Consider the following 25,761-nt stretch of genomic DNA (forward strand, 5'->3'; position numbering starts at 1 on the left):
GGCATCTAACAAACTTCTCACAAACTTCTAACAGAGAAACAAGAGGTATAAATGAATTTCACAGTTACCCCACAAATTCAGTGATTAAAGTTTTACCTAACGTTCTGGACACATATATTCCTAACCTAAAATTACTCTGTATAGCACAGTTCCTGACTGTTTACAGCTGTTTATATGCATATATATATATGCATATAATAATATATATATAATATATATATATTTTTTTTTTAAGAGAAATTTGGTCAGAACAATCTTCTCTGCCTAAAATTCTGATAGTATATTTACAAAATATGTTTCTCTACCTTTCTCCTGTTGCAGACTAATTGATCAAAGGAACTGGAGAGATCAATTTGAAAAATGAACACCTTTTCATTTTTAAAATAGAATGGGGGGAGGAAAAAAAATAAGAATCAACTTAAAGGCAATGGCCTTTGAGTTAATGGTCCTTAAAAGATTCCATATATTTCAATAATTTTTTGGTCTTTATTTTGGAAGTCTGTATGATTCTTTTTTGACTGCTCTCATCATACTTCAAAGAACTTCCTAATTGAAATTGTTTACCTTGAGCATTAAGTTCTCCATCTCCCTCCGTAACAGTTATTTTTCATAATGCTTTACTTCTAGATTTTACTTGCTAATGAATTATCACCTCCATTTTTCATTTCACACAAGACTTCAAAAATAGGCATCGGAAATGCAAACAACCTACATATGAAAAAATACATTAGGCTTTTAATAGTTCTTTCATCCTAATTCTCTGTGGTGCTATTAGTGACATAGGTAAAAATCAGACAAGTTAAGTGCAGCTGGTGCAAAGGGTGTAAAATTACAACTTATCAGCCTGATTGTCTGTGCCCCTGGGGGGTTAAAGCTGAAGAGTGAGTACTGATATTGATGCTCTCCTTTATTATTTTTTTCCACAGAGTGGAATACATCTTTGGGTTTTTGAGGATCTTGCTTGGAAGAGACTGATTTGACATGCTCTTGACATGAATTCTCTTCCTACCCGGATTTACACTCCCACCTGCCAACGCATGCTGTCCTGATTTCCCTTCCTGGTGAGCCTGAGCACATGAAGCCATCATAAGCTTAAACTTATTACAGGCCAGAAGTGTAGTGACCATGGCTGGTCTTTTTTTTTTTTTCCAACAACAACAACAAAAAACTACTTACTTTAAGTTGCATTAAATAACCAATAGTCACATTTTAACTGAGATTAAAATAAAATTTTAAGAATACCACCTGAATGATATATTAAGGCCATTCATGATAGAGTATTTTTAGTTGTTAAACTAACCTGAGGAGGAAAAAAAAAAATCAAGTTAGAGTTGCAATCATATTTTCTTATACCTTTGTATGTAAAAAGGAGCATTTGTCTAAGGGAAAGAGAAAGTGGTGATGAACACACTCTGTTCTTTGCCTGCCTGCACTCAGAAACATCATAGCAGAACATGACCAAATATGCCGCTTTGAAGGCATGATGTTCTCTACTGGTCATAATGCCCTGTTTTATCTCAGAAACAGAACTGGAGATTCCCTCCTTCCTGCCCCCAAGCTGTAGAAAGGTCAGTCTCAAGGATTTTGCCTGTACAGTCTTCAACACAGGCAATTAGTTCTTTAAGTTGGAGACTGCTTACTGGTTTTAAGAAAGTTGTAATGAAATTTGCTGAATATACTGGAAAACTTGAGAAATGCATAGAAATGATAGTATTTGCTATTTACCTTGAGGTAGCACCTGCAGGTCCTTCAAAATGCTGGTTCTTCCCTGTGCAAGGCACTTCATACCACTCCAAATTCTATTCAATTTAAGCTAATGGTAGTGGATGGAAGATCAACATAGTCAACAGGGAGAGCTAGCAGTAGGGTAATTATCATACCAAGCAGAGGTTGTAACATATGAGCTGCTTAATTACTGACAGGGATTTTGTAGACTAACGTAATTACTGTAGGAATCTGGGGGAGGAAAAAATGTTTTAGGGAACCTCTTGTGCAACATAAAAGAAACAAGAAGTTACAGGAGAAAAAAAAAAAAGTTGGACTGATGTGTGGGAGAAGTCTTGCTGAAGGATTGCCCAGACAGATATTTTCAGGCAGATAATATCATGTCTGCCTCGGATGGGTGAAGGTATGACCTTGCACAGCAGCTATAGCAGTAATTGGTAGGAGGACAGCACTATTAAAATGACACAAAGCTCTTTTTCGCATTTCTTCTACTGCCAAGACAGCCTGGGAATTGGGAAACTGCAGTTACAGCTCTGGAATCCTCAGTGATGCTCCACAGTTGTCAGAAGCACCAAACTCTTCCATGTCTGTCAGTGGGTCCTGTCCACCGCTGAGCCATCTGCAGAGGCTCACAAAACCAATTTCCCTCTCCTGTTTTCTATTAGGTTGATGAAATTCCAAGTGTGAAATTCCAGTTCATAACAGACTTTGCTAAAAGGTTTGTTGCCCTCTGTTTTACAGCTCCTCTTCAGATACTGAAAGGCCACTCTCAGATCTCCCCATAGTCTTCTCTTCTCCAGACACAACAGCCCCAGCTCTGTGAGCCTGTCCTCATAGCAGAGGTGTTCCACCCCTTGGATCTTTTTTGTGGCCCTGCTCTGGATGCTCTCCAACAGGTCCATGTCTCTCCTGTGCAAAGGATACCACATCTGGATGCAGTGCTCCAGGTGAGGTCTCACAGTGCAGAGCAGAGGGGCAGGATAACAGATGACTACAGAATGAGAAGAAGCTAAGAGGTGGCATTAATAGCCTGGCAAAGAATGAGATTGGTCACCATTATGATGCGCCGCGAAGGATCTGAAAAGGAAAGACAAATTATGTGTGTTGAAGTTAACGACGATTTTTCACTATCGCCCGAAACAGAAAGGTGAACGTAGACATTCCGACAAGGTCGGAGAACGCGCAGCGCAGACACAGCCCGCTTTGATAAAGGCCCCCCGCTTTGCACGGCGCAGGCTCCGAAATGGCGCTTCCTGCACCGCCCGTCCCGGGACTGAGCGCGGCCAGCAGCAGAGCTCGGGGGCAGCGCCTCGCTGTGCTGACTCACTGCCTGCAGCGACCGGGGCAAAATTAATCTGCTTCTGCAGAGCTGTTGTACTTTAGAGGAATTCATAATAAATTCCCGCCTGCTTCCCCTGGATGCTTGAAAGCAGTCTTTTCGCTTCCAAAAGGACCTTCAGCGGGCCGGAGGCGCAGTACAGACGCTCACGGGCACCACTGCTGCCGTCGGCTCGCTGGGAACTGGAACCCATAGCGACCGGGCTGCCGAAAGGCTGCCGAAAGACGCCCCGCAGCGCCGCCACGGCAGGAGCGGGTGCTCAGCTCACCTCGCGGCGCGGGCGGTGCCGGGGCTGGCCGGCCGGCCTCCCTCCTACTCCCGCCCTCGCACACGCGGAGCGGAGCAGGGGCGGGCCCACGCGGCTCGCTCCCCGCGCCTCCTCCCTCTTTCCCCGCTGCGCCCGACCCGGCCTCCCGCTCCCGCGTGCGGTAAGTAGCGCCGTGTGCCTGGTGGCGGGCGGAGCTCTGCCCTTCTTCGGCGCCGCCGCCCCGCGGGGCTCCGTGGCGGCCCGTCGCCTCCGCGCGGCTCCCGGCTCCAAGGTGCCGCGGGCCGCGGCCCTGCTCTCTCGCCCGAGCGGCGCCGCCGCCCCGGGCAGCCGCCTGCCGCTTCCGTACCGGTGCCGGGGCCCGGCGCTGCCGCGCGCTCCCACGCCGTCTCCCCGGCCTCGAGCCCCGTGGGGCTCGGCCCCGCTCTGCCGCGTGTGCCCGCGGGCCGCGCCGAGCCGCCTCGCCGGTGGGGGAATGGCGGCCGTCTGGTACCGGCGGGACGTTGGCCGCCGCCGAAGCGCCCCGCGTGACGGGCTGCGCTGTGAGCGACCGCTCCGGGGAGAGAGGCAGTGCTATGGGTGTAGCGGGAGATCCATCTCTATCCCTGCTGAAACTGCTGCTCGGCCGCGCCGGGTGCGGAATCTGGCTTTTATGGAAACACCTGCTCACAAGGGAAGGGGCTGAGGCGGCCGCACGGCTGTCGGGAAGAGGCCAGACCTTTCCTGCCCAGCCCCTGCGGGCATTGCACATCCCTTCCAGTCAAGGCCCTCAGAGCACGGCCTTGGCTGCCGTCACGGCAGGACTGTGAGACTGTTGTGAGCACGGGCAGTGTCCTGCAGCACTGCGACGTCCGTGGCCAACGCTGAGTTCTTGGAACCATTTGCTGTCATTTATTAGCTATTTTACAAACATCAGATTTACCATTACCTCCTTGGCAGGCATTTCAGCGGTTTTCAGTCTGCCTGCTTTGATTTCATTCGCCATGCAGAAGGTCTCAGGAGCCATCTAGAAGCCTTGTCCCCACTGGTGCTTTACAGTCAGGGCTCTGTATATTTAAGAAGATATGGGAAGAATATGGAAATGCTGGTGAATTGCTTCTCTTGGATACAATTACCTTACTTTTAAAGGAGGATTTTATTTGAGGACAAACTGAAATTCAAGCTTCCTGCTTGAAGGTACGTTGCTTTGCGGATAGTTTTACTTTCTTCCGCGTGTTTTGTCACTCTTTGAATCACTTAGTTTATAAGTCTCTGTTTTCTTTTCATCCGTTCTTTTCTTTAGCTTCTTTTTTCAGTCCTTCATTTCAAGCAAAGCATTGCAGGTGTCCATAGGACAAGCATTTTCTATTTACCCTACATTTATGTCAGCTATAGAGTGAGAAGTCCCAACGAGGAGATGAACTGTGGCTAGCAGTAGCAATCAATTAACAACTCAGCACAGGGTGATTAATGACTTAGTCATGAGCCCTCCTTTAAAAACATCATATTCTTCAAAATTAAAAAAAAATTTCTTTCCAGTGTTTGGAGAAATAATACAGGACGATGTGCTTTGCTGCCATGTGGGCCCCTTCACAGGCTGTGGGCCCCTCAAGGTGCCCCTGCTCTGGAATGGTGTGCCTTCTTCCAGGAGCGCATCTTCAGCCGTCCCCAGCAGTGTCTCCTTCACATCCCTCCCCATATCCTCACACACCTCCTCTTGTTGTACTTCTATCTGTGCTGTCTGCTCTCTTTCTTCAATATGTATCAGCACTTCTGCAGAGGGGAGTTTTGGTATGTGGTGGGTATCATCCATTATGGAAATAGCTGGAAGCAACTATAAAAGCCACAGGGCAGTTGATGATATCCTTGCAACATTAATTTTTTTGTCTGTTTGCTTGTTGGTTTGCTTTGGTAGGTTGTCTTTTATTTGTTTTTGTTTCTTCCTCCCCACAAACCTTCTCAGAAAATCTTCTGTTTTTCAGGCTTGATGTTTGGGTTCTGCTGACAGGGAGGTGGTGGCTGAGGTTGCCAGTGAAGAATCTGCTCCACCAGTGTGAGTAGTCATACTGTGTTCTCATAGATCGTTTCACTTGCTTGTGTTTTGTTTGTCCCACTCATTCAAGGATTTTGTCATCATTTCCGTGCTACCTTTTGGTCTGAATTATTGCCGTCTTGAGCTCTGTATGGAATTGTGTGTGTTACAGCAGATGACTGTAGAAAAGGGGAAGATGAGGTTTTAGGCTTAGAAAAATCAGGCCATCCTCTCCCAGTCCTTGCAAGGGGAATCAAGCCATCCTCTCTCAAACCTTGCAAGATGAAGTCTTGGTAGAGTGAGAAGTATTTGAGAGTAGTACTTTAGCAGAAGATTTGGGAATGGAAAGCTTGATAGGCACTAAGTTACCGTTGACAGCAGAGCCTACATAGACAGGGCTGGCTGCAGCTGTGATGGCAAAACTGATGGTGGTAAAGGGATTGTGTAGTGTTCTTCTACAGCCTAATGTGCATGCTGCCTTTGGGTGGATATTAAGTGCCTTTAACAACTCCTTTCTTTCCAAGTCATGCTGTTTCAGCTGTAACAAACCTTTACTTGGTGTTTTACTTTTAAAAAAAAAAAAAAAAATGCAGAAAATTTATGGTTTTCTTGAACTGTTGCAGGGTGCACAGTCCTTGGAGTGGTGAAAAGGCCATGTATTGATACTGCTTCTAAGCAAACAAGGAAGTAAGCCATTCTTGCTTCTCAGGGCTTTCTATCCTACACTGTGCCTTAAACATGGAAACTGTAGAAATGAATAACATATCCTTGAAACGTCCTCATTCTGAGGGTGATGCGGCTAATGTGGATGAAATTAAAAGACAGAAGATCTCAGAGAACTCTAAGACAGGAAGCAACTCTGAGCAGAGTGTTCAGACTGTAATAGAACAACCTGACAAATGTATGCTTGAGGACACGAAGAATGAAATAATTCCCAATGAGGAAGGTGAGGAGCAGGAAGATGAAGAACTAGAGGACAGTGATGAAGATGGAGATCCAGAGAGCTTTGCAGACATGATGAAGCATGGACTGACAGAAAGCGACGTTGGCATAACTAAATTTGTTAGCTGTCACAAAGGATTTTCTGGAATCTTAAAAGAGAGGTAAGTCTTTGTCTTGTTACGTATGTTAATTCCCCATGTTAACAGCTCTTCTCTGTTTTCCTTTTCTAACGCACAGGATGCAACCAGATTACGTGCTGCCATTTGGGAGGTTCATCACTTTTTTTTGCTGATGCTGAGATTGAAAGAAATGTTTAATTTGGCATTTTTTTGCATTGGTTTTGGTTTATTTTTTCTTTCCTGTCAAATGAGGGGGAAGCTCAGTGTGGATAGAGGTAGATGATTATGCTGATCTTTGCCATTTATCTTACTCTGTGGCAGCAGCATGCAGCATAAAGCTTAATGTGATACAGCTACCTTTCATACCGCTCTTAGTGCTGATATGAGATGCAATACTGATACTGAAGCCATCCCTCTCCAGTTCTCTCCTGCTTTTTCCTGACTTTTGTGCTGCAGTAGTTATACATGTGTATTGGCAGATTGTTCAGTAGGCTTTAAAATATATTCTGGTCAGTTGTAGTGTCATTTACAAAACATGAAAGGAAACTTTATAACATGGGGTATGGATCTTACATTGTATACTTAATAATATGTTTGAATACTAGTAGCTTTTTTCCCTATGAAAAATCTAGTTTTTAAATTAAACACCTTTGAGTAAAACTGTGAGTGCAAACACAAGAACTCTGAAATGAAAATCATTGTTCTCCTACCTTAGCAAGGCAGTTTTGTTTTGCACCAAGTCCTTGTTTTTAAGTACTAACTTCGTGGTGTCTTAATTATTAGCAGGTAACTACGGCACCTGCTTGGGTATCTGCAAACATCTTTGTTTAATTATCTTAGACTTTTTTGCTTTCTTTTGAACATACAGATCATTTTATATAATAAAATACATAATATGATATAAAATGAAATGTACTTGTGATGTATTTAATCTTTCCATGCAGCACTGAACAGCTAGCATAAGCCTTCTCTGGTGAGCACAGTCTGTGCTGAAATGCCTTTTGGGAAATTTGCCAGTTTTCAGACTGAAGTGGCCAGAGGTGGCTGTGTGGTAGAAATGTTTGTGGACTGACAGTTTCACTTTGATGTCAGTTTATAACACCTATAATTAACTTAATCCCAGCAATTTTATGGTAACTATCACTAGCATGTCTAGACAGCTGCAGATAATGAGGGAGGGTACAGAACACTCGTAAGCAAGGAGTTCTGCCAATAACACTTATGGCTAATAGCATGGCACATGTAGAAACATAGGCTGGAGGGTGCTATAGAAACATTCCCATGATGAAGTATTTTATTAATCTTTTAGCATTTGTACGTTTATAAACTGAGGATATTTTTTTTTCTTTAGAAGTGGTTGCTACTTAAAAAGAATGCAGCAAGTGCAACATAAACTGTCTCAACTCCCTTAAAGTTAGGATGTTTCACTGTTGGGCATAGTGACTTAATCCAAAACATTGTGCTCAATGTTTTTGTTGCTGTGACAGAGGATGCAGAGCAGCTTATTTTGGAAGGTGTTCTCTACAGCTGAACGTATGAAACAGAGCTTTATTTGTCCCTCTTTCCTTAAAGAATGGCTAATGTGTTTTGTCCTGCAGTTGTTGGGAGGTGCAGTTAACATGTGTGTTGAAGTTGTAGCAAGGTAATGGTGTCTTAATTATTAGCAGGTAACTATGGCACCTGCTTGGGTATCTGCAAACATCTTTAATTATTTTACACTTTTTTGCTTTCTTTTCTTGGTATATTTTGAGGGGTGGGAATAGGCACAGTTTTATCACAGCTGAAGTTTCTTTTGTGCTCCCTTGAATGGCTTCTACAAACAAATATTTTCTTAGGAAGCACTCTGTGATGTGGGATTTCTTTTTTTAATTACAATTTTTGTGTGCTTTTTTTCCCATCAGGTACTCGGACTTCGTTGTTCACGAAATAGGCAAAGATGGACGTGTGAGCCATTTGGATGACTTTACTGTCCCAGTGGACGATGAGGTAAATTTTGAGGTAAAGGTTTGGTAGCAGCTGAATGAGCAAAAACATGAAGAAAATGAAAATTGTTTTATGTGGGTTATTGGTTGTTTGTTTTTCCCCCTTAAATATGTGTCAGGATCCATCAGAAGAAACATTCACTGTTTTGTCAGATGAAGACAAGAAGCGTTTAGAGGAGCTCCAGCTTCTTAAGAACAAGGAAACTAGTGTGGCCATAGAGGTAAAATGAATAAATAGTATGAAATTTGTGGGGAGGGAATAAGAGTGAGTGGTAATTATGAGCTTTCTAATGCATGTCAGGTATGAGAGCAACTTGTATGTGACGTTGCAGCAGCTAATGCTGAAATGTTGCTAAGTTAGGATGCAATTGTGTAAGGCATTACAGACACTTAAATTTGTGCACAGGAGTAGTTACTTAGATTTCAGTGGGACACCTGAACTCAAACACATCTTAATTTCTGCGGTGTTAAAATTTTCTTGCAATGTTTTGGTTCTCTGTCTAGTTGTGTTTTATAAGATACTTATTTGAGAAGTATTAAATAAACATCCATCCTGATAAAAAGATCATTTCAAAGGTGAGTATTAAGTAACTTAATAGAAAAGAGGCTAAAAATGGTCTTCTGTAACAAGAAATACAAACCATGTACAAAATAAAACAAAGCTTCATATTTCTGAGTAGTCCAATATTCCATATTTTTGAAGAACAGCTGTTGCATTTGTGTTAGATGGTAGAATAGGATTAGGTCTGATAATTTCAAAGAAGCATTAACATATTAAATAATCATAGAATGGTTTGGATTGGAAGGGACCTATAAGATGACCTAGTTCCAGCCTCGATGCTGTAGAGAGGGATGCCTCCCTGTAGACCAGGTTGCTCACAGCCCCATCCAGCCTGGCCTTGGACACCTCCAGGGCAGGAGCATCTGCAGCCTCACTGGGCAGCCTGTTACAGTGTCTCACACCCTCACTGTGAAGAATTTCTTCCTAATATCTAGTCTAATTTTGCCCTCTTCTAGATTAAAGCCATTTCCCCTTGTCCTGTTGCTACATGCCCTTATGAAAAGTCCCTTCCCAGCTTCCCTGTAGGCCCCCTTCAGGTGCTGGAAGGCCGCTGTAAGGTCTTTTTGGAGCCTTCTTTTCTCCAGGCTAGGGAATCTTAGGCTAGATAATTTCCAAGTTATCTTATCTTTTTTTTTTTTTTTCCCCCCCCCCCCCCCTTCTTTTTCATATAGAAAACCTTAGTTTTGCCAGAGTTATTGCTAGAAGAGGAAATTTTATTAAATACAAAGTTAGGGAATTTGTCTTGAGAATTTTTGGTTTTCTGGGGTTTGTAGCATTTATTATTTTTAAAACTAATGACTAGGCCAGATTTCTTAAAGTATACCCATCCAGTACTCTGGTGAGATTCAGTAATTGTTTGGTTTTTTTTTAAGCATGCAAAACTTTAAATCTTGGGGAGTCCTTTTCCTTTTGTGTTATTTGATTTTGTTTGTGCACACCTGTGTTTCAACACAGGTCATTGAAGACACTAAAGAAAAAAGAACAGTTATCCACCAAGCTGTTAAGTCCTTGTTTCCTGGGCTGGAGACTAAAACGGAAGATCGTGATGGAAAAAAATACATTATTGCCTATCATGCTGCTGGGAAAAAAGCATTGGCAAGTGAGTTTCAGTATCACAGCAGTTGGGTGAAGTAAATGCTAAAACTAATCTGAAAATTAAAAAAAAATAAAAACATTGTGTCAGTAGAAGGTAGTTCACATGGAACGTACATCCTCATGCAGTCTGGCTTGCTGGTTTTTTGCAGCAATACTGTGCATCTAAAATAACTAGAAACATAAAGAGTATCTACCGTTTATTTTTTTTACTCATTTTTCTTTCCAAATCGTTAATCAAGTATAATTATATTAGAAGCAAGAGGATCTTCTGCTATTACAATGGAAAAAGGCAAAGTAGGGGCTTTGTTCTGTGTATTGTTTGAAGCAGACTTCATGAACCTGCCTGGAAATGTACGTGTGCCTTGTTGTAGCTGAAATGCACCGCTGTAATCCTGGCTGTCTTGAAAGTTCATGACGAAATTCTTGATGACTTGATTAGAGATATTTTGTTTTCTCAGAGTTACTGTTTATATAGACATAAATTATGAGTATTTACTGTGGCCTTTAAGTTAGTTTCAGTTATAAGGCTCCTTCTGCTTTCAAGGCTAATTTTATTTTCAGAGGATTGTCCATACATATTATAGTCACTATTTTGGAGCAATGGCAGTAATGAAAGATTTTCAAAAGGCTGTATTATCTACTTCAGTCTTACCGAATCTTGTTTTATTTATGGGAGATAAATTCATATGTTCTACATTTATTTATTTATGTTTTTTTAATGTTACTACTTCTTTGCTTCTCCTGTAAGTTGAGAGAATTGTCTAAATGCCATTTTTGACACTTCATTATTATTCAGATACTTAACTATTATTAAGATTCAATTTAAGCTGCTTGATTACTATTTCATTTCAAGCTTTTACAAGTGATACAATCTGTAAACCTAGCCCTTTCATTTTAAAGATGAAGGAGGTGGAGAAAGCAAAAGACAAGGAAATAGGATAATTTAAAATTTGAAATAAGACCATCTCCACATTCAATTTAGTTATTACTTCTAAGGCTTTTATTAGGGAATAAAACAGGAATTTTATTAAGGAATATAACGAATGTTGTACGTTTATTGGCACAAATTATAACATGTTGCATATCTTGTTTAATCATTTAGAAAACGTGTATCTGCATGCACTGTGCATGGATATGTATACTTACCAACACAGAATTCTCCTCAACCAGTTTTATTCTCTGTCAGTTTGTAATGTTTTTACCTTCACCTTTCCCTTCTGCTTGCATATTTTCTTTAACCATTGTTACAGTTGAGTTTATTCAGCCAGTCTGATTTGACAAATACTGTATAGAAGAATTCAAGTATTTGGAATACACTGAAGAGAACTTAGCGATGTATCTGTAGGATTAAAATGTGATCTGGAGCACCATCTTGTGAGGCAGAGGAGCATCATCTATTTCAACTTGGCCTTTTAAGTTGTGATGCTGCAGCCACCTGTGCAAGTTGGTGGAGATGAGTGCAGTTTTGTTGGGTGTGTGTAAGTGCTAATGAATGCGAGTTCCGGCTGCCAGTTGCTTTTAGTCAGGATTATGTCTTCCATGCTTATGTAGCCACCAACACTTCTCAGTCCTGTGTGGGCTCCCCAGGCAAGAAACTCTTCAGAAATGTGCAGTAATTAGCTGAGAGGTATCTGATTATTTTTGTTCATAATGTAAGCAGATAGCAAAAATGGCTTCCTAAAATCTTAAAATTAGAAGATACTTTGTGTCTATAGTAAGTTCACACCCCAGATACTTCAGGTTGTCAGTAAATTGCTGTTTCATCATTGTCCACAAACAAAGTTTGTTGTGTCTCTGATTGAAGCTTTCCATATGTTCACCGTTTGCCTCTGCACGATTCCATTGCATAACTGTCGAAATTGCTGTCATCCACCACCTAACTGTTGGATGCTCTAAAGCATAAACAATCCCATAACCATAAACCTGCATGTTCACCTTTAAAAACCCTTTGACAGTCTAAAAATTAAATGCTACTCTTTTGTGCTCTTTATGCTATGCATTGGGACAGAGGTCAGAACTGCAACAGGTAAGAGATGTTGACATTTCATGCTAACAAAATGAAATGCCAACCATTATGACCTCCTAAATTGTGATAAGGCTGGCCAAACTAGTTACAGTTCTAAAACAAAGCTAAGTTAAGCCCCAAACAATCTACACACAAGTAGTGTTTAAAATTCCCAAAAGCAGGCAAGAATTGGGCTTGTGCTACAGCTTTTTTTGCTAGTGCAGGATAGTCAGTAACCATTCAGTGCAGAAAAGGTGTCTGCCAATGAGAAGTGATGTTGAATGATCAGGGTTGATGATGAAATCTATTGGAAATTTCCCTTGGATTTCATTAAGCCTAAATTTTACCCTTCAGCCTTCTGTTTCAGAATGCAATTTCCAGATTTATACAACTTCATGTATCATACACTCTGATCTTAACAAACTGCTTCTAGCCTTTAAGTTGCAGAAAAAGATTTGGAAGAAGGCTTAGAAATATGATTTTACTGTGAAATATGTAATGTGAATCTGGAAAATAGCAATCAGGAATGCAGGCTGCCCCCCCAGCCCCATCTACCTGGTTGAATACCCTGACATACTGAGTGAGGAATGGTTAAACATTGGGATTATAGCTGCAGCCTTCCAGTGCTCAGCATGATGGGCAGTGTGGGGACAGGCACACTGTGGCTGTCGTGCCCAGAGCTGGGGAGTCTCTTGGTGCATTGCGTAGAGAGCTGATAATTTAGTTCTGAGAGGGGTTCCTTTCTTGGAGGGTGTGACAATGACTGTGTGCAAGATGGATTGGTTAAATAAGAACTGTTTTGGATGGAGAAGACTTTCCTTGTGAATTGCTGTTTTCCTCTCTTCTGTTTTATTAATGATTTCTTGATGGAGGTATCTTGCTCTTCAAGCTAAATGCAAGATTTTGCTGAAGAAGACAAGAAGAGCTGTCCTTTAGTGAAAAGTTTAATGAAGCTTAAGCATATTTACTGTCTGCATATAAATAATAATAATGAATAATACTGTAGTCTTCTTACAAACAGTGTTCCAGTGGTCCTCACCTGTTAGTTAGAGCAGACACTAGTTGAAATTTAGAGTGGTTTTTACTTTACTAGCTGAAAGTCAGTGCAATGATAAAGGTTTTGAAGAGCTTAATCAAATCAGATGGCAGTCAAGTGACATGGGGATCTTTTTTAGCTAGCTTTGTGACAACTCACCATTTTGTACACACTGAGTGCATTTTTCAGTGTGCTTTGTGGCTCTTACTGTCAATATTTAATTTTTCTTTTTTTTTTTTTTTCTAAAGCAGATGGAAATAATCAGAAACTGACAATTGTGTGTTTGTTTTAAATGAAGCTTCAATGGCAACCATATTCACTGAAACAATTAAAAAGAGACGCTTTTAACATTCTAACCTTTTGTTTTTAAAGATCCAAGAAAACACTCCTGGCCAAAATCCAGAGGAAGCTACTGCCATTTTGTACTGTACAAGGAGAACAAGGATACTATGGATGCCATTAATGTCCTATCAAAATTTTTAAGGTAAGGCTGTTGTTTCTGTCAACTTGTCCAGCATATGGATTTCCCTCTGCCTGTTCCATGTTAATGTGATGCCTCAGGGTAATCTAAGAGCAACACAAGTGGTTACTGTTGCCTAATCTTTAGCCAAGTTTTTTTCTTTAAACAAAAAAACAAAAAAAAAAAAAAAAAGTTGTTTTTTAGGGTATCAAATATAAAACTTCGAGTCTCAGAAGGAGAGAGCCAAGTGATTTCAAGTAATTTAAAAGACTGTATCCTGTTATTTCATTGGCAGAAGTCTGTAATTCAAGTGGGCTGATTGGAGAAAGGTGAGGCAGCCCATAGCCTCAATGAAAATAACATAAATGAAAAGCTATTTGTTTCAAGTGTGTGCATATGTATGACAGTATGTTGTGATACATACTGTTGTGATGATATGTTAATTTGTTCCTAAACACTGACTGATAATCTGTAGTTCTGTGTGTTAATTTCTCCAGGCAAACACAGTCTGAGTTCCTTTTACCCCATCAGGTGCAGCAACAAAAGGATTTGTGAAAGGCATGATGTGAATATAATCAATTACAGATAAAAGATTATCTTTAAATTGGGTCAGTTCAGTGATCTATTGCCTGCTTTTCCACTTCTCTTCATTGTTTCTGTCCCACAGTAAATATCTGTGCTTCTAACTCTATCGCACACCATATTAGTGTTTCTGTATGAGAAGAGACTGCTGGGGGTGTAGTTTGATGGAAATAGGTATGTAGTGGCAATCTTGATACCATCTGGTGCCCATTGAAGGAATAACTGGAAACACAGGAAAGGAAAGGAAATTTTCTTCTTGAGGATAGAAATGGAACAAACTTTAACTTCCCATATTCTCACATAATATGCAGGCATGTTATTCAAGCAGACATGCTAATTGAAGTTTAAGGGAGAAATGAATGTCTTGTGAATTGTTTTATTATTATTATTTTTTTTTTGTAGTGATTACTGCACCTTTGTGAACTGAGGGCATTTGTGTAAGGAAGTATTTGAAGGCTTGTAGTTTGAAAGCATAGTTGTGCTAGAAGTGAATTGCTCCGGAAGGTTTCCTTGTGTTTTACATGTTTAGAGATAGCTTAGATAATGCCACACACATTCAGGAGTGTCAAATTTTCTTTCCCAGAACTAGGCTGCATCAACATATATATATGTGTATGTTCTGCTTTTAATGTAAAATTCATATTTTTCATATAAAATAAATATCACTAGGTAATTATGCTGAAAATTATGTCAAATCTGTCTCTGCTTTCGTAGTTTTAATCTATTTCATTATTGTCTTTAAGAGTGAAGCCAAACATATTTTCTTACATGGGAACTAAAGATAAAAGGGCTATAACAGTTCAAGAAATTGCTGTTCTTAGGTAAGTAAAAATACACTGGAGTGTTTGCATTCCTACCACAGAAACTTTAATACCTTGCTATAATGCTCACTCAGTAGGCATGTCATGAATGGCAGATTCATGTCCTGATCTTGCTGAGTACCGGAGCCACGCATTAATAAAAATACTGTAATCCCTCTTTTTATTCTGTGGTGATTGCTGATATTTTCCATCAGTAGTGTCCTGAGTCAGAGGGTAGGCACATGTGAATGCGTGTATCTGGATGAAGCAGTGGCCCAGCTTGCCTCTGTGTGCTCCCACACTACATGACCCTCTGCAGCACAGCAAAGTAGAATGACACGATGGAAATCCTGTTTCATTTCCATCCTGGCCTTTGTTTCCCCTTCCTCTGGTTGGAATCCTGTTTCCTTTCTCACTGAACTTTCTGAACAGCTCCAGAGAAGGCTAACCACTGCCTTTCCCATCTCTGAGTAGCCAGAAGGGTAAGAAAAAGACAAGAAATTTTTCCTGCCTTAATCTGCTCCCATAATAAAATTTATCGTGGCATGATCTAAGATAAATACATGGTTTGTAGGCACTTGAAATTAGTGCTACATCAGTAACTAAGATGCCTCACAGCCATGGATTACAGTATCTGTTTAGCCGCTGTAGTATTCTGCCCCTGTTGCTTTTTTCAGTTCTTTGAAAACCATTCTCCTCAAGTGGAGCAATTCTGAGGTCTAAAAGCCAGGAACTTGATCAAGTCCTTCTTAAAAGGAAGGCATTCACTGCTTAATTGTTGGTAGTTTTTCTCCCAGTGTTTTGCATGTATAAAGGGAATTATTAATTTGTGAATCAGGTAAGAAGCCACAGATTTTAATTTCTGATTACAAGTTTATCAATTGATGGGCAGTTAACTGAACTTGTGGTTTAGCCATCTTGAGTGTTGTTCAGTTTTTTTTCTAACGCTGTATCCAATAGCTCAGCCTGTTGTAAGCATTGACAGCCTACTAGGGAGGAACCCGCTGATTCTGGTAGTGTTCAGTAGCATTCAGTACCAGACTCTCCTGTAGAGCACTAAAGAGAGGTGGAGTAGGGAAGGAGAGCTTACTGACCATCAGCCCACTCTGAGCTGAGTACACTGTCCAGACTGTTTGATAAACTTCTCTGTTTTGGTGTAAGTTTTAGTAGAAGTGTCAAAGAGCCAGCTCTGTGATGCAAAAAAACAGGACGTATTTCTCAAAATGCTGGTGAGAAAACTCAGTGACAGGTTTGACTTCATGCTCCTTCATTTCCACTAAGCTTACACAGTATCCAGTTGCTGAAGTGTTTAAGATCGTGCTGTCCTGAGTACACGCACAAGTGTGAAGAAGAGTTCACTACACCTGTGGCGTAGGGTGTGTTATACTTTAGTATTACAACTTTGGTTTCTTGAGGGCATACACAAACATAAACATGAAGACAGCATGAATGGTTTTGTCGCAGTGTATGTTTTGTTGTGAATAACCAGGTCTTTGGAATTTTCTTCTAGATGTTACATAAAAATACTTTGAATAGAAGAGCAGAAGAGTGGTGAAACACAACTCGCTGCTTTTGTTTCGAAATGATGGCATTTTTATATTTATTTAACTTACCTGCTTTTCTAAACAGAGGATGGTCACTGTTGGTCTGTTTCTTTTTTTTAGAATCACTGCACAAAGACTTGCTCATTTGAATAAATGCTTGATGAACTTTAAATTAGGAAATTTCAGTTATAAGAATCATCCACTGAAATTAGGAGAACTGCAAGGGAACCATTTCACTGTTGTTCTCAGGTAATTGTTTTCCCCTCAAACAGGACAGGGACATCAGTCATCTGGTTTTACAGCAGAGAAGAAAGGTCCCATTGGGATGGAAGTTACTGAATTTGATGAGTGTTGGATAATGTTAATGTTGAGCTTTATTATTTTGGGGACCTTAAAATACTGTAAGCCCTTCGAAAAGGTTAAGAAAAGTTATAGACAGGTTTTTTGTTTGTTTGTTTGTTTAATGCTAGAAATATAACAGGAACTGATGAGCAGATAGAGCAAGCAATGAACTCTCTCAGGGAAATTGGATTCATTAACTACTATGGAATGCAAAGATTTGGAACCACAGCTGTTCCTACATATCAGATTGGCAGGTATGTGTTGTTTTCATCCTTTTTTTTTTTTTTTTTTCCCCTCTTAATCTCTATAACTTTTAATTTATTTATTTCTTGGAAGGCTTTTCTATCCTACTGCATGTGCTAGTTTTAATTTTAGGTTCATGAAGGAACTTGTTTTGAACTTGCTTCAGCAGGTGTCCTGCATAATGCCAATATTGCATAAACACAGTACTTACTTTGTTTAAATTTACTAAATTTTAAGATGTATTTAGTAAATTCTTATACACTTTCCTGTTTGGATCTTAGAGCTATTCTACAGAACAACTGGAATGAAGTAATGGATTTGATACTAAAACCACGACCAGGAGGTAAGGACTGAGAAATACATGAAGTGTTCTTTTCCCTCCTCCCCAGAGAATTGTACTTTGAGGAGTAACCACTTCTAGATTCTGATTCTTTTCATTTGAAAGGGCATTCGGGAGACAACTTTGCACAGCTTCTGAAATTTAAACATCAGCCTATTTAGCAAGTGAGATGGAGTTCTCAGCCTTTCTGTTTCTTTTGGCTTACTGTGCAGTGCATGTGAAAAAGGATCTGAATACTAATACACACTCTGTTTGCACTGCACTTGAAGCACTCCAGTCTCCACTCCAATCTCAGACATTCTGTGATTCTGCAGTTACCGTGACTGAAATGCTACTTTTTCAACTCTTTTAATAAAAGAATAGATGGATTTTTTGTGTGTGGCTAAATTATTTTTATTTTGCATCCTTGTTCTAGCTGAGAAGGGATACTTAGTAAAATGCAGAGAAGAATGGGCAAAGACAAAAGATCCAGCAGCAGCTCTCAAAAAACTACCTGTAAAAAGGTGCGTGGAAGGACAGCTTCTACGTGGACTGTTAAAGTATGGAATGAAGAACATAATCTCTGCATTTGGCATAGTGAGTGTAAAAGTGCTGTGGGGCATTTACTGGAATAAACATATTCTTTTTATGGTATCACAGTGAATTTGAAATACACTCATCAGGCTTCTGTTAGTCTAAACTTGTGTAAAATCTTTGCTTTTATCCTACCTTTTTTGCTTGAACTGCTGCTGCGTAGTAATGTGCGACATCTGTAATTAGTGTATGCATAATGAGCTCTCCCATTTATACCACAGTCTCGTTAAGTTGGAAGCCATACAGTTATATTTAGTAGCTGTGTATAGTATGGATCTGAGAATGGTGCAGAAGAGTTTTTCCTGTTGGTTTAAAAGCATAAATCAAACTGACAGTGTGCTAACGAGGCAGCACTGTATAGACGTGGTGGATTCACAGTCACTTTTAAGTACTGTAATTAAGATGAAGTCTTCGGAGAAAATATCTTGTAACCAGCAAATTATTGGGCCCAGCATAGGAGCTGAGAATTAATTTTTTGTTTATGATGAGGATAATTAGGCTAACACTGTGCTTTAACATCTGCAAAGTTTACTTAAGCATTTCAGGAGCTTGAATATGAATTCAGTGTTTTATAACAGCTTCGTTTCTTTGAGCTGTTCAATTTAAAAAAAAAAAAAAAGAAAGATGTAGCATCTCATTTTTAATTTTAACACTTTTTGTGTGTGTGTGTGTGTGTGTGTGTGTGTGTGTGTGTGTGTGTATGGATTCCCAATGGACAAAAGCATTACTTCTTTATATACCCTTTTTCCAAATTGCAGATAAGTTTTTTAAAAAGTCTGTATACCAATAAATTGTTTTGCTAGGTCTGCTGCTGGAGAAGGTAATGCTTCAAACATAGGCATTTTGGGCTATGATTGAGAGAAAGTCCTAAAAGTACATATTTCTAATTTTTCACTTTTTTTTAACCTCCAGATACCAAGGAATAATCGTTTAATGTATATTCATAGCTACCAGAGTTATGTGTGGAACAATATGGTGAGCAAGAGAATAGAAGAATATGGGCTTAAAGCTGTACCAGGAGATCTCACACTTAAAGGAGGTAAAGGAGGATGTTGTGAATGCTTTAGTCACAGGAAATTACATTGGAATTTACAATGGTAAATGTGTTCAAGCCTGGACTTGTATAGGAACAATGTGGAACTGTTGGAGCAGGTCCAGAGGAGAGCCATAGAGCTGCTTGAAGGGCTGCAACACTTCTCCAATGAAGAAGGGTTGGGGAAATTGAGCTTGTTTAGCTTGGAGAAGGCTGTGGGAAGACCTCACTGCGGCCCTCCAGTGCTTGAAAGGTGCTTAAAAGCAGAAGGGGGGATGGACTTTTTACACGGTCTGATAGCAATAGGACAAGGAGGAATGGCTTTAAACCAAAAGATGGTAGATCTAGGTTAGATGTTAGGGAGAAATTTCTTACTCAGAGGGTAGTGAGGTGCTAGAACAGGTTGCCCAGTGAGACTCTGGATGCCATATCTCAAGGCATTCAGGACCTGGCTGGATGAGATCATGAGCAGCCTGACCTACTGCTTGGTGACCCTGCTCATGGCAAGGAGGTTAGAACTAGGTGGTCTTTAGAGTCCCTTCCAACCCAAGTCATTCTATGACAGCATCTAGTAAAGCAGAGACTCGGTCAAAGCTTTGTTTACTTGGATTTTTCACTGGCATTTTGATGCAGTGAGAACCTACCTGCTGTAGGGAACCTGCTTTGGCAGGGGGGTTGGACTCGATGATCTCTGGAGGTCCCTTCCAACCCCTACAATTCTGTGATTCTGTGATACGTAGTATTTCTCCTTTATGTAAGCCAGATGTCTGGCTAGGAGACATCACCTAGCAGTCTTTATGTTATTCAGCTTTAAAAGCCCTTGGAAACTGGGCTGTGATTCTGCTTGTAACAGCCTTGAAAACTTATTTCTTTTCTTGGAAATGTCTATTAAGTGGAGATTAAAACACAATGGTTACCCTCCCCAAAGTAGGCTTGTTTCAATCAAATGATTCATTGTAAATTTGGCTAATGTAGCTGTAACTAGAATCTCTTCTCCTTTTCTGTCCTTACTGTAGCCACAGCTGTACACATTGAAGAAGGAGATGTTCATAACTACACCATTCATGATGTAGTGATGCCATTACCTGGATTTGATGTTATTTATCCAAAGCATAAAAGTAAGTCTGCTAACTTACACAACAAATGTGAAACTGTAGATCTGCTTTAAGATAGCTCTTAAAAGGAAGATGAGATCTATGCAGCCTTCCTGACTGTCAAAAATTGACTGTTTCAGAGCTGTTCTCTAGTAGTAGATATGCTACTGTCAGCCTCTCCCACTTTGGTAATAGCTTACATGGTAATTTGTTTCATTTAATATAAATCTTTTTCATATTTCAGTTTAACAAATAGCTTTTCCTGAAGATTTCTACTGAGGCAAAATGATTTATTGTGGCACAAGGAAAAAAAAGTAGTGAAAAGCTCATTAAGGAGTATATGCATTTGGTTTTTTAAAATTAGGAAACAAGCCAAACTTACAGAATATGTAACTCAAAAACTCAAAATTGGGAAGAAAAGAAACAGATATTGTTTAATTAAATGTTAACAAGTTTTCATCTTTCATATCTTGTATAGAAAGTGTGTTATATCAAAATTGTTTTTAATTGAATAAATTCAGCAATCCATTTGGAAAACTGTGTTGCTGTTACTAAGAGGTAGTCATAGAATCATTTCTGTGATTGATTTCTATGATCTCAGAGGCCATCTGGCATTCAGGCCAACTTCATCAGGGCTTTGACCTGTCAGGGCTGAATTTTCCAAGGGCAGATAGTGTCTCAGGTCTCTGAATCTTCTCTAAGCTAAAGAAGACCTGTTCTTTCAGATTCTCCATACAAGATATGTGCTACAGCTCTTGGCCGTTGGAGTATCTCTTAGTTAGACTCATTCTAGTTCATTAGAACCTACTTTGTACTCATACCTGCAACTGGACACACTGTTCCAAGTAAAACTTAATAAAAGCCCAGTAAGGGGCACTAACTGTTTTTCTTGCTGTAGCTACAGGCTACATTTCTGTTGACACAGTCTAGCATGCCATTAGATTTTTTTGCTGCTGGTTTCCTTTCCACTGGGACTTTCAAATAACTGTCAATTAAAGTTGCTGTCTAGCCTTTCATCATCACAAGGAGTTAAGTGTTCCTAGATGCTCTCGTGGGGTGCACTGAAAAGAGCGTGGCCAACAGGTGGAGGAGGGTGATCCTCCCCTCTGATCTGCCCTGGTGAGGCCACAGCTGGACTAGTTTCCTGCTCTGGGCTACACAGTTCAAAAAATACAGGAATCTCCTAGAAGGAGTTCAGCATAGAGCCACAAAGATGATTAAGGGCCTGAAGCATCTCCTGTATGAGGAAGGGCTGAGTAACCTGGGTCAGTCTAAGGAGAGGACTGAGGGGAGATCTGGTTAATGTTTATAGATATCTAAAAGGAGGTGAGAGGCAAACGCATGAGGCCAGGCTCTTCTCGGTGGTGTGTTGTGATAGGACAGGAGCAATGGCCTAAAACTTGGAGCACAGGAAGTTCCATAGGAACACGCAGAAGAACACAGAGTGACAGAGCACTGGGACAGGCTGCCCAGAGAGGTGTGGAGTCTCCTATGGAGATATTCAAGACCTGTCTGGATGCCGACCCAAGTGACCTACTGGTAGGGTACCTGCTTTAGCAGGAAGGTTGGACTTGGTGATCTTTTGAGGTCTCTTCTAACCCCTACAATTCTATGATTCTGTGATACAAGGACATTTCCTTAACAAATTTCATAAGTTCCTCTTGGCTCAATCATCTGGCCTCTGCCTGGGTCCTTCTGAGTAGCAGTCCTGGCCTTGAGTGTGCTGACTGCTCCCTTAGCTTGATCTTGTCTACAGACGTGGCAGAGGATGAATTCCAGCTCCTTCTTCCTACGAGAAGGCTAACTTATTGATTCAGGTTTCTCTGGTTATGCTGGTAATTGTGCTGTAAACAAGAGTATTTCAGCTGCAATGGATTCTTATGTTTCCACTGCCACCCCATCTTTCCCAGGTGTATATACACACACCATTACTAGGGGATATGAGATTATAGTAGTTACTCATTGCTTTGGCAGTGTCAGAGCTACTTAATGGTACCTTTTGCTAAGTTCTTCAGATGGCTTTCCTAACTCTTTTCAGTCTGTGCTTCTTCAAAGACAGAACAAGCAGTAGTTTGGCCTTTCTTTTTAAAACTTCATATATCTGAGATCAGTTTTCTGAAGTGTAGATAATTGGAAACTGTATATGAGATGCTAGTGAAATGTCAGTAAATTATTTTCTGAGTTTTGTTTTCAGCTTCAATTTTTATTTGTTAAGAAAGATTCTTTTTTGGTTATTTGCCTCTGTTAATCAGTTTATATAAGAAAATAGTTACTAAATAAAATAGAAAATAGTTTACTAAATAAGTTTACATTTTTGTCTAACTTTTAACCCATATACACTGACAACTATTAAAATGCACATAAAGGAAGGAGTGCTCTATGAAAATGGCCCATTTCAATCAGCCACTCTACAATCTCTGATTAAATATCTTCTCTTCCAGTTGGAGACGCCTACAAGGAAATGCTAGTAGCTGACAATCTTGACATCAACAACATGAGGCATAAAATCAGAGACTATTCACTTTCTGGGGCGTACAGAAAGATTATCATTCGACCTCAGAATGTCAGTTGGTAAGTAGGAGGACAAAGGAACTTGGATGTGAATAGAGTAATATGTGGGCTGACTAAGAACCATTAGATTGACCTACAGCATACACATGCAGAACAAAATATAGGTAGGGAGAAATCTTTGTGCATTTTTTTTCCCACTTTTTCACACAGTTGAAGTTGAATCATAGTATTATTTCTTCACTGGTCCTCTGGTTTTGTAATGTATTGGTGTCAAGACATCTGTCTAGTTGCTACCTTCCTTTGCAAGGGCTTGCCTAAACACTCCGTAATTACTCAGGTTGATGGTGAAAGCATGATAGATAATATTCAAAACAGTTATTTTTTGTAATCCTGAGATGAGAAAGTTGGTCTCCAATTAACGGTGTCAATCAGAAAGATTTCTATCATGTAAATGTACAAGATCACTGCTATTAGTGGCACCACCTGGCTGTCACATAGCAACTGAATAAATACCTTTTAAACAGGTGACTGTACAAATGTACAAAGAAACATCACTATTACATTGGAAAAAAAAATAGAAGGTTTGAAAGGGAGACAAAATTCAAATATTTGAATTTTACTTTAATTATTACTGATATTTAAAGCTTACCTTTTTCCTAGTTACTTTTTCAGTCTAGTCAGTGCATATTGAATAGTCTTTATTATATGAATACATTGAAAATGCTTAAGAACCTGTTCTAAAGGTTTAGAGAGGTTTCTTCAAAATGAAAAGAAAAAAAGCCTTCAAGTATTCTCAGAGTTGACAACATTCTTCCCATAATTTCATAAACTACTTCTTGTATAGCTGGAAATCCTGATATTCCATGGGAGGGAAGAGATGAATTATGCAAAGAAATGTATCACTAGTTCATTATTTTATAATCCACGTGTAAACAGAGGCAAGTTTTGTACTGAAAGCTTTACCAGTTACTGCAAGATAAACAGCATCTTACCTAATTTAATAGACAGTAATTCCATCTCAATTGTATTATTGTAACTGCTGAATTAGAATAATAATAATAAATCCTATGTATGTTACGTAGGGAAGTTGTTGCATATGATGATCCTAGAATCCCATTATTTACTACGGATTTGGATAAGCTGGAAGGAAAACCTTTACCAGTTCTTCCTACAGGTAAATTGGTGTATTTGCTGATCTTTGCAAAACTGAAGGTTGATCTGTCTGTTGCTTTAAACTGCTACCTGTTGAAAGCTCTTTAAAAGAGCATCACTGAACAAGACTGCTAAACAGTGGTACTGAAAATATCGAAATGAGGAGTGTAAGTAAGGACCCTTATTTCTCAAGAGCGTGCAAAATCTGTATCGGTTGCTACATGTTCTCACAGACATCTGTACAATCAAATAAACATCCCACAATAAATCTCTACAGAATGTGTAAAGAAAAATTGGAAGTGAGCTACAACTTATTGCTATGTTTGAGTGTTTATCTGTGCTGAGCATAACAGACCACTCAGATACTTAACAGAATTCAGTGTAAATCTTCCAAGTAACTTTGGTCACACAGTCTTTCAACAGTAGTTTCCAGACCAAAAAAGAACAGTGGATAGGAATTCAGTCTGACAAAACTGTCCCTCTAGTTTTTGATGAACACTTAGAATATCACTTCCTGCTGAAAGAAAATGTTAAATAGAAGATGGTTTACAAAATTCTGCTTTGCACTATGGACTGTAGACTGGGGTGTGGTGGTAAAGGCTGTAGTATGGGATCAGGGATGGTGGTGGAAAACTTTAGTCCAGTTTGGATGGCCCTCAGAATAAACATTACTTATGTTCTTTATTTTTGTTTTCTCTCTCCTCTGATGATAGATGGTAAATTCCGGGCACTGAAGATGGAGTTCTCCCTTCCTCCTTCCACTTATGCTACTATGGCAATTCGAGAAGTTTTGAAAATGGACACAAGCATAAAAAACCAAACGCAGCTGAATACCACCTGGTTACGCTGAGCGAACTGCTGGCACGGCCTAGATTTTAACATGCACAACGTTTTTTCCTACTTACGTTCTGTACAAATCTTTAAAGGGTGATAGTAAGAGATTTGTATTTTTTTAAGTTTTTATTAGTGCATTTAAATTAAGTAGTTATTAGCAAGATGCTGGTTGTAATGTAATACAAGCCTTAGTGATTGGTGCTTTTTAATGAATGGACCATGAGGTTGCTTGAGCTGTGTTGCCGCATCTCTGAGAAGCAGGCTTATAGCTTCTGACCTGGACAGCTGTTCATCTTGCTCTTCTTCAGTGAGCAGTGGATGTTTTGATCAATTCAGCACACCTTGAAGTCTCTGTATTAAGTTACAGATTTAGGAGAATTAATTAGAGCTGAATGAAGGTACTGATGGCTGTTTGCTTCCACGAAGCTGCTGCAGTCAGCCAGGCTGTGGCTACATGCTGTCACAAGGCACAGCTGTTTTAATTAGCCAAGGTCTTCTCCTGGGGAAAACGAGTGTAGTTTCAGCTTTGCCACTACCTGCGCCAAGAAAAGGTGCTGGGAATACGTTAACCAACAAGAACGGTGTGTCAGGCCGTAGCGCCTCGCTCTGTCCCTGGCTGAGCCAGGCTGCTGCTGGGAGGCAGAACGAGGCTGTTCTGCAGCGGCAGCTACGCTGCGTTTTCAGCGATTCTAAACCAAATCGGGAATTCGTGCTGCTTGTGTGAATAAAATCCCATGAACGGAAGGTGGTCCGGTTCCGTGCGCTCTGAGGACGGGGGTATGGGTCCGGCCCGACACCGCCCGGCGGCTGCCCCCTCCTCAACCGGCGGGGCAGCTTCACGGCGGGAGCGCCAGCACAGCACCTTCAGCAGAGCAGCCCGGGACGGAGGCCGCCGCACAGGCCGGTCGCGCAGCCCCCTCAGGACGGCGCCTGAAGAACAGCGCGGCGCCGCCCTCCGGAGGTAGCGGGGAGGGGAGAGGAGGGGGCGGGCGCGACCGTGGCCGTGCGGATGGCCGGGGAGGAAGCAGGTGCGCATGCGCCTCTGGCGCCGCCCGGGCTGTGCTGCGCGCGCCTCAGCCGCTGCGTCCTTGGGCCGCGCTGTGCTGACGCGGCGGGGACGGGGTGGGGGAGCGCCGTGCTGCGGGGTCGGGCCGGGCCGGGGGGCAGGGCGG

At 40.7% G+C, this 25,761-nt stretch overlaps 1 protein-coding gene across 2 annotated transcripts; it reads left to right on the forward strand.

The window, feature by feature from the left end:
- Positions 1-3,404: 3,404 nt before the first annotated feature.
- Positions 3,405-25,333, forward strand: PUS7 (pseudouridine synthase 7). Of its 2 annotated transcripts, none has more exons than XM_042872600.1 (18): positions 3,405-3,492; positions 4,269-4,505; positions 5,291-5,361; positions 5,964-6,443; positions 8,303-8,399; positions 8,503-8,604; positions 9,900-10,044; positions 13,454-13,565; positions 14,867-14,944; positions 16,588-16,716; positions 16,938-17,063; positions 17,334-17,395; positions 17,808-17,968; positions 18,878-19,004; positions 20,015-20,116; positions 22,534-22,663; positions 23,686-23,777; positions 24,469-25,333. In XM_042872600.1, exons 4-18 carry the CDS (start codon positions 6,079-6,081, stop codon positions 24,603-24,605), a joined length of 1,965 nt encoding a protein of 654 aa, XP_042728534.1. In that variant the 5' UTR covers positions 3,405-3,492; positions 4,269-4,505; positions 5,291-5,361; positions 5,964-6,078; the 3' UTR covers positions 24,606-25,333. The 2 variants fall into 2 exon arrangements, with proteins under 2 accessions (XP_042728534.1, XP_042728535.1); XM_042872601.1 differs by having other exon boundaries at positions 8,303-8,387.
- Positions 25,334-25,761: the final 428 nt, after the last annotated feature.

The sequence above is a fragment of the Lagopus leucura genome, unplaced genomic scaffold, assembly GCF_019238085.1.
Source record: "Lagopus leucura isolate 7727_CA_CO unplaced genomic scaffold, USGS_WTPT01 Super-Scaffold_100008, whole genome shotgun sequence".
Taxonomy (NCBI): Eukaryota; Metazoa; Chordata; class Aves; order Galliformes; family Phasianidae; genus Lagopus; species Lagopus leucura.

Excerpts from the sequence above, each read along its gene's own strand:
- PUS7 (XM_042872600.1), top strand. The coding sequence starts at position 6,079 with ATGGAAACTGTAGAAATGAATAACATATCCTTGAAACGTCCTCATTCT. Across the intron at positions 8,400-8,502 it reads ACGATGAGGTAAATTTTGAG|GATCCATCAGAAGAAACATT; the intron begins GTAAAGGTTTGG and ends AATATGTGTCAG. Across the intron at positions 16,717-16,937 it reads CATTTCACTGTTGTTCTCAG|AAATATAACAGGAACTGATG; the intron begins GTAATTGTTTTC and ends GTTTAATGCTAG.